Consider the following 11,987-nt stretch of genomic DNA (forward strand, 5'->3'; position numbering starts at 1 on the left):
TCATCATCATCCTGTTTAGACTCCGGAGGCCACTAAAGGGTGGCCTGATTTCGCTTTTCATACGAATATCGGGCGTGTACATGATTGCCCTTTGTCTAATTTGTAGTTATCACGAACTTTATCTGTAACCCTAACTCTTGATTTACACTTTGGTTTATGTCTAAGCACTGCCCATTTTATCTTTGCATGCTTGCGTCTACTTTTGCTTCCTCTGTCACGTTGCGTGCGTTACCTCCAACCCTCCCCTCCATTGTGTTTAGGAGGGCTTATTTCATCTGTACGGAGTGTCCACGCTCGAGGAGAGACCTGCTCTGGGTGTCCTTAGCGTGTCTAACACTTGGGACAAAGTCGCGCTTCGGTGCCCACGCCCATGGAGAGGCTTGTATAACAACGCCGTATCGTCCATGGAGTGTCTCAAACACCGAGGCGGCTTGTCCCTTATCTCTTTGGTGCTTGGTGCCCACGCCTGAGGAGAGGCCTGTTACAGCAGTGCCGTATCGTCCTTAGGGTGTCTAAAAACACCAAGGTGAAGTGTTCCCATCTGATACCGGGGCTAGTTATTCATACTTGAGGAGGGGGCGTCCCAAAGGAATCCCTTAACCCTTGCTCAAGGACTAAACTCCCGGATTTTACCTTATCGAACATCTGATACCGGGGCTAGCTATTCATACCTGAGGAGGGGGCGTCCCGAAGGAATCCCTTAACCCCTGCCCAGGGACTAAGCTCCCGAATTGCACCTTGTGTTGAACATACCTGTCATCTTGACTTCTAGGCGCACACACGTGTTCTTACTACTTGCTTTCGAATTCTGATGTCTGCTCCCTATTTGGCGATGCTTACGTTTGGTGACGCCTCACCTTGGCCACTCTTTATCTTGGCGATGTTCTACCTTGGCGACATCTCATTTTGGCGACGCCCCATCTTGGCGATGCCTCATATTGGCGACGCCTCATCTTGGCGACGCCTCATCTTGGCGATGTCCCACCTTGGCGATATCTCATTTTAGCGACGCCCCTTCCTTGGCGACGTCTGACGCCGCCTTGGGTCTTTGTCTTTTATTTCTTTAACCTTTGGTCTTACACTTTGAGTGGGAGGAGAAAAAACTAAGACAAAGTTTTCTTGAACTTTTTTTTTTTTTTTTACTTGGGTGACCTCATTAAAAACCCCCGAGAGGGAAAAAGAGTGTCCCCTTTACAACTTGTATTTTACTCTTAACCGTCATAACTTAACTGAAATAAAATTTCAAATTGGCCGCATTCCAGCTGCGTGGAATGGGACCTCCTTCCAAAGTCTCTAGATTAACCATTCCCCTTGGCTTTGGTGTCTCTGAAGGGTCCGATCGATTTGGGAGATAACTTATTCTCTAGCTCATATGGGTGAGCCTTCCTCATGACTAAGTCACCAACCTGGAATTGCCGCGGCTTCACCTTGGAGCTATACTGTCGCTCCACTCTTCTCTTTACTGCCTCGGCCTTTATTCTTGCTTCCTCCCTGGCTTCGTCTAGTAAGTCTAGGTTCACTCGCCTTTCTTCATTGGACTCTTCAGCCACAAAATTCTGGTAACGTGGCGAGCTTTCGTGGATCTCAATTGGGATCATCGCGTCTGACCCATATACTAGACTGAAAGGCGTTTCCATGGTGGCGGATTGGGGTGTGGTGTGGTACGCCCATACAATCCTTGGCACTTCCTCTGCCCACGCCCCTTTAGCTTTCTCTAATCTTCTCTTCAGCCCTCTCAGCAAAACTCTATTCGCTGACTCTACTTGTCCATTCGTCTGAGGGTGTTCGACTGATGCAAACACTTGCTTGATGCCTACCTCTGCGCACAGGTTTCTCAGCTGTTGGCTTGCAAACTGGGTGCCATTGTCGGACACCAGCCGCCTAGGCATACCGAAGCGACACACGATGTTCTTCCAAACAAAGTGTTGCACCTTGTGCGCAGTAATCTGGGCCACGGGCTCTGCCTCTATCCATTTGGTGAAGTATTCAATGGTGACGATCAAGTACTTCATCTGTCTTATCGCCAGTGGGAATGGGCTTAGGATGTCGATTCCCCACGTATGAAAGGGACATGGACTATATATGGATCTCAACTCCTCTGGTGGCGCCTTGTGCCAATCAGCGTGCCTTTGACACTGCTTGCAACGCTGGGCGTGCCGCACGCAATCCTCTTTCACTGTTGGCCAGTAGAAGCCATCACGTATCACTTTAGAAGCTAAAGACCTTCCTCCCACGTGGCTCCCGCAAATACCTTCGTGGAGTTCAGCCATTATCCTAGTGCACTCGTCGCCGCTTACGCATGTCAGGATCGGGTGTGTGAACCCGTGTCTGAACAATATCCCGTCTACCAGGGTATATCTTGTAGCGTTCCTCTTAATCTTCTTGCCTTCTTCTGGTTCCGCTGGGAGAATCCCATCCGCTAGGTACCGCCTGTATGGTGTCATCCAAGTGTCTCCCTCGGCCAAAGTATATATCTGTGTATGCTTTCCTTCCTCAGGTGCGTCCGCATATGTGCTGATGCGGGGTGCCTTCATCGTATCTTGAGTCAAAGAACGATGACTCCTCGGTCTCCCTCTCGCTGTACAAATATGGAGGACGTCCACCCTATTATCTTCCACGAATTTTCACGGAGCTTTGAGCGTCTCTTGGATTACTGTCCTCTGTCTGCCCCCCTTGCCTGAGCTAGTCAGCTTGGCAAGTAGGTCAACTCTGGCATTCTGCTCCCTTGGGATATGTACTAGCTCAAGAGCGCTAAATGCTCCTTTCAGCAGCTGGACATACCTCAGATACGCCGCCATTTGTGGGTGCTTAGCTTGAAATTCTCCCGAGACTTGCCCTGTGATCAGCTGTGAATCACTCTTTACCAAGAGGTTCTGTGCGCCCATCTCCTTGGCCAGGAGCATCCCTGCGATCAATGCCTCATACTCAGCTTGGTTATTGCTCGCTTTAAAAGCGAAACGTAGAGCTTGCTCGATCAGCACACCATTAGGTCCCTCCAAGACTATTCCTGCTCCACTTCCTTGTTGATTGGAGGAGCCATCGACTGAGAGCAACCACTGTGATCCTGACTCCACCTCTTGGTCGCCTCCGGGTGAGAGCTCAGCAACGAAATCCGCATATACCTGTCCTTTGATAGATCCTTTGGGCTCGTACTGGATGTCAAACTCTGACAGCTCCACCGCCCAGCGAACCATCCTTCCAACAACATCAGGTTTCTGCAGCACGTTCTGGATGGGGAGGTTCGTCATCACCACTACTGTAAAACCGTGAAAGTAGTGGCGGAGCCTCCTGGTCGAGAATACCACGGCCAATGCTGCCTTTTCCAGCGACTGATACCTCATCTATGGGCCTTGCAAGGCCTTACTCACAAAATAGATGGGCCTCTGTACTTGGTCCTGCTCCTGGACTAGCACAGAACTGATGGCCCGCTCTGTTACCACAAAGTATAGTCGGAGGGGCACTCCTGCCACTGGTTTGCAAAGCACGGGTGGTGTCGCCAAGTACTCTTTCAACTTGAGGAAAGCTGCTTGATGGAGATCAAGCTCAAGAGGACATGGAGGCCAATCAACAAGATCAAGAAGACGTAGAGGCACAAATGAAGGACGCCCATGGAGGTCAAAGCCCACCTCAAAGGATTACAAGAAGCATGTTCAAAGCTTTAGGAGTTAGAGGACATTTATTTTCTCTTTTTGTAATTTCTTTAGTTGAAGGTGCTTAGAGGGAAACATTAGAAACCTCTTTTGTTATAGCATCTTTTAGGCTTTAGTTAGGAGCTTTAGGAGGGGGGTGTATTAGTAGATAGGTGTAGGAGTAGAATAGGAGGTGCCAAAGTGAATGCTTTGCAAATAGGCGCCGGTTCTAGAATGTTTTAGGAGGGAATTTTGAAATTGTTTAGCTTGCATTTTCAGCACCTTAGGCTATAAATAGAGGTGCTCTCTTTGTAAAATTCAGATTGGAATTAATCTAAGAAAACTCTACTCAAATTTTGAGTGAACTTTGGAGAGCTTTTGGAGCCTTCTTCTCTAGTCTTATCTTGATGGATCAATGGAGTCCTCAAGTGGCGGCATCACTCTTATCTAGGAGCATTCCACACTTCTAGTGGCGAGTTCATCCATCATCCTTCCATCCTCATGAGCATTCTCTTCTCCTTCCTTCCTTCTCTTTCAATTGTTTTTTGTTAGCTTGTGTTCTTGAGTTTTGGTTTGGTGTTCTTGCTGTTTTTGTGTGTTTGCTGTTTTTAATTACAAATGGCTGGATTTTCAAGTGATGCATCCTACAAGCAGAATTCTCCTTCCAAAGCTTCAATCCTTGGTGAATTACATGAAGCTCAAAGAACCATTAGACGGTTGGAGGAGAAATTGCAAAAGATGGAGGTGCAACAAGCTAGACCATCTCATTCAATTCATGATGAGCATCATAGACCTTCAACAAGAGCTTCTTCCAATGATGTTGGCCGTGAAGATGAGCATAGGAGAAGGAGAACTCCACCCCAAGTCCATGGACAAAGACATCATCACCAAGGGGAAAGAATTCACTACGGCAATGGCTTCTATCATGATGCAAAGTCCAAGCTTCCTTCGGTCAAGCTACCTTGTTTTAATGGTTCTAGTGATCCAAATGTATATTTAGATTGGGAGGCTAAGTGTGAACAAATTTTTGAGATCCATGAGATCCAAGATGAGCATAAGCTTAAGCTAGCCACCCTAGAGTTTAGTGATTATGCCATGAAATGGTGGCATGGAATTGTAAAGGACATTATCTATCACAAGGGTCCTCCCGTGGACTCTTGGAACTCTTTGAAGGATCATATGCGCGCTAGGTTTGTGCCCCCACATTTTAGGAAAGACCTCATGTTGAGACTCCAACGGTTTCAACAAGGCACGCTAAATGTGGATGGATATTATAAGGAGCTTGAGACGCTTGTGCTTAAAATTGAATTAGAAGAAAGTGAAGAAGCCATGGTTGCTAGGTTTGTGAGTGGTCTTAGGAAGGATATTCAAGACATTGTTGAGTTAAGAGAGTATTCATCATTGGGCTCTTTAGTTCATCTTGCAATGAAGGTGGAAGCCCAACTTGCTAAGAAAAACTGTTTTAAAAATACTTTCAATGATGGATACTACTCCAAGTCTTGGAGAAACAAAACTTCTTTTTCTAAACATCCTTCCAAAGATTCTTCTTTCAAACCCAAGGAATCTAAGCCATCAACTTCTAGACCTAAGTCTCCCACTAGAACATCTAATACTAAATGCTTTAAATGTATGGGTTATGGTCATATTGCTGCAAATTGTCCTTCCAAACGAAGTATGTACATGCATGAGGGCATTGTAGTTAGTGAGCATGATTCGGATTCTCCTAAGCATTCATTGCATTCTCATGCATCTAGTGAGGAAGAGAGTGAATGTCCACTTGAAGGGGACTTGTTAGTTGTGAGAAGACTTCTTGGACAAGTTTCACAACCTTTTGATGAAAGTCTAAGGGAAAATATTTTCCATACAAGGTGTCTTATTCAAAACAACATTTGTTCCTTGATGGTGGATGGGGGTAGTTGTGCAAATGTGGCTAGTACAAGAGTAGTAGTGTACCGGTAGGCATCGGACGAACGCACGTGACCGACCGACCTAATGCACAATAAATGTAAGGGCATTTATGTGACAAGCTAAGGTGGTTAAGATACACCTCCGAAGAATAAGGAATATGCGTTTAAAGAAGATATGTTTCCCGGGTATTCCGGAGCACGACTGGCAAGACATATCCATAACCACCCTGAGCCCAAGGGATAGAAAGCCCATTAGGCAATCCTATAAATACTGTGCTCAAGCCAGAGAAAGGTACGTTTTCATTCACTTACGAAACCGCGCTTAGAATCTCATACTTACTTGAGCGTCGGAGTGCCTTCGCAGGTACCCTCCCCCGCCCGACCGAAGGAGACACCAAGAAGGAACGACCGACTGAAGGAGAAGAAGATCGACACGTCAGCAATCTCATTACGTCAACCGACCGTGCCTGGGCCCCATTTCTCCAAACAGGTACAAGTAGATAAGCTTGGATTGCCTACTATCTCTCATACAAAGCCCTACAAATTACAATGGCTTAGTGAAGTAGGAGAAATAATTGTCAATAAACAAGTCCTCATCCATTTCTCCATTGGAAAATACAAAGATGAGGTATTATGTGATGTTGTGCCCATGGAAGCCACTCATGTTCTTTTGGGAAGGCCTTGGCAATTTGATAGAAAAGTTTTACATGATGGCTTTACCAACAAACTATCTTTTGAATTCCATGGTCACAAGGTTACTTTAAAATCTCTCTCTCCAAGAGAAGTCCATGAGGACCAAGTTATCATGAAGAAAAAGAGGGAGAGTGAAAAAGATAAAAAAGATAAAAAAGATAAGAGTTCTAAGCCTACACTCCTTGTGTCTAGGCGTGACATTGAAAGGGAAATAGTGGCTCATCATCCTCTTTTTTTAGCCATCCGTAGAACTCTTAGAGTAGAATCACTTGTTGATAGTCCTTGTACCGTCCCGTATCCGGGTGTTGACTAAGTCAAGGTCAAAGTCAACGGCTGGAGAGTCAAAGTCAACGCAAGGCGTCGCCTAGGTGGAGAGACGCCAAGAGGAAGCGTCGCCAAGGCAAGGCATCGCCTAGTGAAGGCGTCGCCCAACCAGGGTTTCGCCAGATCAAACAGTGCTAAAGCAAGGCAATCACGGTGTGGTTCCCCGATACCCATGGGTAGGAAAGACCATGGAGGGAGCGACGCCGTGGGAAGGCCTCAGGTCCCGATAACCCGGGGCAGTGATAAAGAGAAGGAAAAGGTGGCTTCAAGGCCATAGTGAAAGCATCAGTGTAAGGCAGCCTGACTCGTGAAGTACCCCTGCCGCCCAAGAGACGCCCTCGGGACAGATACGACCCAAGAAGAAGGTCACGCCCAGGGCAACCGGGTACAGGATACGAGAGGAAGGCAGATACGCTCTCAAAGTAAGTGACTAGATAATTGGGGGCATGAGTTGGCACCCAAAAAGTCACCCCTAGCGCAGTAACACTCCCCAGCAGGAGGACTCACACGTAGAAACGTCCCCAGATGGGGTCATGGCGTCGTGAGGCCCTCCACGTGTACGACAGCCATGCCAGAATAGAAACACCCTTCAGTCAGGTGCCAGGTAATTAAAAGTCATTCAATACAGTTTCCCTTTCGAGCATCCAGGTACTATAATGGCTCCCGAGCGTTTCAACGTCTTAAATGCGCTACGTTTTCTGTTCCGTCCGGTTGACCGGGACGTCTTCGTGCACGACCTCAATCGTCAGCTGGGGTCTCCTTCCCGCTGGTTGCCCGCGGATTCCTGCAAAAAAGGGGACAAAGAGGCGCCCTAGCGGCCGTGTGCACTCTGACGCTCAAGTCAGCCAGCAAGAAACACCAAAAAACTGTCCACCCGCGTATCTGAGCACCGCGTGTGGCACTTTGAAGGTGGTAAAAAAACTGTGTATAGGTGTGTGTGTTGTCTCCTTCAGGCAAAAATATTCTCCAGTCACTTGTACGTAACCTTAATGCACGGGCAAGCAACCAGAGAGTTTCTCCTAAATTTGCCAAAGGTTCCAACCCTTTTTCCGACATTCCAAGCGCTATTTAAACTGCCCCAGCATTTAAAGCGCCTTAAAGCGCTTTTAATCTCAAACGTAACGCACTCATTAAAGCGCTTAATTACGAAACGTAACGCACTCATTAAAGCGTTAACACCACTAGGAAGCCATAATAGTACCTGAATGCTCGAAAGGGAAACTGTATTGAATATCTTTAATTACCTGGCACCTGACTAGAGGGTGTTTCTATTCCGGCATGGCTGTCGTACACGTGGAGGGCCTCACGACGCCATGACCCCATCTGGGGGCGTTTCTGCCCATCTGGGGACGTCTCTACGTGTGAGTCCTCCTGCTTGGGAGTGCTACTGCGCTAGGGGTGACTTTTTGGGTGCGAACTCATGCCCCAAGTATCTAGCCACTTACTTTGAGAGCGTATCTGCCTTTCTCTCGTACACTGCACCCGCTTACCCTGGGCATGACCTTCCTCTTGGGTCGAATCTGTCCCGAAAGCGTCTCTGGGGTGGCAGGGGTACTTCACGAGTCAGGCTGCCCTACCCTGATGTCATCACTATGGCCTTGAAGCCACCTCTTTTTTCTCTTTATCACTTTCCCGAGATATCGGGTCATGAGGCTTTCCCACGGCGTCGCTCCCTCCATGGTCTTTCCTACCCAGGGGTATCGGGGAACCACACCGTGAGTGCCTTACTTTTACACTGTTTGATCTGGCTACGCCCTGGTTGGGCGACGCCTCCACCCAGGCGACGCCTTGCCTTGGCGACGACTCCACCCAGGCGACGCCTTGTCCTGTCTGGGCGACGCTTCCTCTTGGCGTCTCTACACCTGGGCGTCACCTTGAGTTGACTTTGACTTTCCATTCGTTGACTTTGACCTTGACTTAGTCAATGCCCTGATACGGGACGGTACACAAGCCCCCCAGTCTTAAGCCGAAGACTTGTCTTCAGCGCAAAGACTAAAGCCTTGCCCCCACCATCCACGTGCCTTCCTGATGACGTGTCATTCTCTGCTGACTCAGCAATTTTTCGAATTACTGACGCGACATTTGCTGAACCACAAGGGTATTCTTAATGACCTTTTGGACATTCCCTGAAATGGGGATGATAACACGTGGCCCATCGCGTGGTCCTCCTTTAGAGACCTTTGCGTTTCCCCTGGGCAATCGACCCTCTGACGCGTGGCCCGATCCTACGGCCCTTAGTTAGCGCCTCTTGAGTTGCGAAATGTAACATTTAAGTTACTCCAAACCCCGCGCTCACCCTACTGTTACATTCACTCACTCTGCTACTTCGCTCTATTCATCGCCTCCAAAACCCTTTTTCTCTGCAATTGCGATTCTCCCCTTCCTGCGCTCTCCTACTGCCTCCATTTCAACAACAAAGGTATGGTTCTGAGCACTCACAACTCTTCACTTTCGTCGCATTATAGGAAACTGCCTGGGACTGTTGTTATTCTCGTATTTCTCTGGATATTGTTTGTATGCTTCGTTGTTCCTCTCGTTTCCCTTCGTTGTCTTGTGGGTAGGGCGCTCCTAGGGCTCTTCCATTTCTCCCTTTTCTTCTCCCAAACCCCTTTTTCTCTGAACCCTTTCTTTCTCTTTTGATCTTCAGTATTGGCATTGATGGCGAAAACTAAAACCACTGCGCCTCCCCCGCTCCCCAAGTCTCATTATAAGGGCGAATATGACTGGGCCCCCGACAAACTTCTGGACGAATGTTCCCTCCTGAACTCTGTTGAGGACGTGGAGGCTCATAGGGGGGACCCTGCCCTCTATAACTTCAATGCGTTCCACAAAAATCACGACTCCCAAGTCCTGGTGAGCCGGGTGCGACCTGGAATGCCCGTTTGTGCGGACTCACGGGATACTGGGGGATGCCCTTTCTTCTTCCTCTATCAGATGGTGCTCAAAAGGGTGGGCCTGCGTCTACCCCTCACTCCCTTCGAAAAAGAGCTACTGACAGAGATAAACATTGCTCCCGCCCAACTCCATCCCAACAGTTGGGCTTTCGTGAGGGGGTTCCAAATTCTCTGCGACTATCTAGGCGTTCCTTCCTCTATGGACGTTTTTCTTCACTTCTTCGAGGTAAAGAAGCAAGGGAAGAGTCTCTGGATGAGCTTTTCTGGCATCGCCGGGCGCATTATCCTTACGCTCTTCCAGAATTCGTTCAAAGGATGGAAGGGGAAATTCTTCAAGGTACGCGCGACCAAGCGCGATCCTTCCATCCTAGAGGGCTTTCCCCTGTACTGGACAGACAAGCCCATAACCATGAAGCCCTTGGCTCTGGACGAGCTCGCCCCGCCTGACCGGGATGTATGCAAAGCCTTGGCGGGACTGGGAATAGTCTTCGATACCGCCAAACTCATCGCGAACGAATTCAATGCCCATGGGCTTTCTACCTACTTCGGTATCTGCTCTTGGTGATTTATGATGCATTAGTTGTTGTGGTTATCTGCATGTATTTGGCCATAGAATCTTCCTTCTGATTCATCTGAATTAAACTTATGCTACCATTTTTCGCTGTACAATGTTACTTGCATTTTCACGCCTCTTCATGTATTGTGAATTCGCATAACTGTTCTAGTGCTAATCCTTGTTGTTTGGCCTGTCTTGATATAGGATCGGTGATGGGCGTTTCCAAAAGAATAATGCTGGCGAAAGCACTGAAGGAGGCTCGTGCCGCCAAGGCAGGCGTCTCCTCCAGCCCTGTTGCCAATCCGGTTCTCCCACCGGCTCCGTCACCGCCGCCTCCAGTCATTGCTGAAGCTGCTTCTAGCCCATCTCCGACGTCTCCACCTGGCTCCGACGTGCTTCCAACTCCCAACTCTCCCCCGCCTATCGCCGCTGTTCCCCTAGCCGCGGCCTCGTCACCGGCTCCAACCCCCCTTGACAAAGGGAAAAGGGTTTTGGAGATTCTGTCAGATGACGAGGATTCGGAAGGGGTGGCACCCTTCAGAAGGAGAAAATCCGCACGGGTTCCTCTTCTGGTAGAGTGCCGCAGGGAGGGAACCCCTTTATGGACAACCCTCCAAGCGCAACCTCACTCCCTCCTAGGATACTCCAAGAGGAAAGGGGCGAAGGCGCCGAATCTGCGCCGCCTCCGCCACCGCCAGAAACCACTGCTTCCCCGGCTCCCGACGCTGCTGCCCCCGACTTCATCGCCATCCCTCCTCCAATCATGCATCTGATGAGGGGTTTCAGTGGCGGGACTATGCCAGAAGGTACCGACAAGAGGGAAGGCATGCCTTTCTACTTGGGGGCCTTCTTGGCGGTGGCCCTTGAATGGCGCTCCCAGGCCAGAAACGCGGTCCTGCAAGCTCATACCTTCCAAGCCTTGGAAACAAAAGCATCTACTCTGGAAGAGGAAATGAGGACCCTGGGACGCCAGAACGAAGCCTATAAAACTTCTCTGAGACAAATACAAGAGTCCAAAGCGGAAATAGAGAGGCGACTGGCGGAGGCATTGGAGCTCCAGGCAGGCTTCTACACTCGGGAAGTTGCTCTTCAAGTGCAGGTAACGGGTCTTCAGGAAGTGGTCAAAGCGGATGCAGAAACTCAAAAGGACCTGAAGGACCGTTGCTGCGAACAGGCTGCCAAGGTGGAGCGGATGGAGGAGGAAATGGCCACCCAGGCCAAAGCTGTGGACCTTCTCCGAGTTGACTACGACAAACTGCGGGTCGAGGTTAGCCGGCTTCGCGTGGAGAAAGAGGCTCTGGAGAAGCAGGTGACCTCTGGAGACGCCGCCATTGAGGAACTGGAGAAGGAGAAAAAGTCCCTTATCCAGGAGATGGCGGGTACCCTCGAGGAGGGGTTCCAAGAGGCCCTGACCCAGGCGTCCTGCGAGAATCCTGGCGTCAACCTTTCGAACTGCGACCCCACACACCACGTCGTCGACGGGAAGGTCGTGCCCATGGACTTGAACGACTGAACCACTGCCTCTCATCCGCCACCTTCCTCTTCAAGCTTAACTCTTCATTCTTTACCTTCGTTTTTTTGATTTTATCTGCCGAAACTTGTAATTCTTTGAACTATCCGTACTCTTGTTACTGATTTGGGATGTCCGTATGGCTGCATTTATTTCTTTGCCACATACGATTCTGCCTATGCGATCTCATTCTCATCTTTTCCCTTCACGCGCTTCACTTACTTTATCTGGGTTCTGCCCGTTTCTTTCACTTCGTTGGGCGGTTTGGTATGATCGGGTAAGGTCGCCCGCCAACCCTCACGCCCATGGAGAGGCTCACTAAGTGGCGCCGTATCGTCCACGGGACGTCTCTGATACCGAAAGGCCCTTTCTTTGATCTTTAACGCTCGGCGCCCACGCCTAAGGAGAGGCCTGCTAAAGCAACACCGTATTGTCCCCGGGTGTCTAAAACGCTGAGTGCTGTGGGGGTCTGTT

General features: G+C 49.2%; 2 protein-coding genes across 2 annotated transcripts; both read right to left on the reverse strand.

The window, feature by feature from the left end:
* Positions 1-1,298: 1,298 nt before the first annotated feature.
* LOC137807558 (uncharacterized) lies at positions 1,299-1,637 on the reverse strand. The gene has a single exon (XM_068608250.1). It carries the CDS (start codon positions 1,635-1,637, stop codon positions 1,299-1,301), a length of 339 nt encoding a protein of 112 aa, XP_068464351.1.
* Positions 1,638-2,624: 987 nt separating this feature from the next.
* On the reverse strand, positions 2,625-3,341 carry LOC137807565 (uncharacterized). Its single transcript, XM_068608263.1, has one exon. The coding sequence runs from the start codon at positions 3,339-3,341 to the stop codon at positions 2,625-2,627; it is 717 nt and encodes a 238-aa protein (XP_068464364.1).
* Positions 3,342-11,987: the final 8,646 nt, after the last annotated feature.

Source organism: Phaseolus vulgaris, chromosome 11, assembly GCF_000499845.2.
Source record: "Phaseolus vulgaris cultivar G19833 chromosome 11, P. vulgaris v2.0, whole genome shotgun sequence".
NCBI classification, from domain to species: domain Eukaryota; kingdom Viridiplantae; phylum Streptophyta; class Magnoliopsida; order Fabales; family Fabaceae; genus Phaseolus; species Phaseolus vulgaris.

Excerpts from the sequence above, each read along its gene's own strand:
- LOC137807558 (XM_068608250.1), bottom strand. The coding sequence starts at position 1,637 with ATGGAAACGCCTTTCAGTCTAGTATATGGGTCAGACGCGATGATCCCA.
- LOC137807565 (XM_068608263.1), bottom strand. The coding sequence starts at position 3,341 with ATGAGGTATCAGTCGCTGGAAAAGGCAGCATTGGCCGTGGTATTCTCG.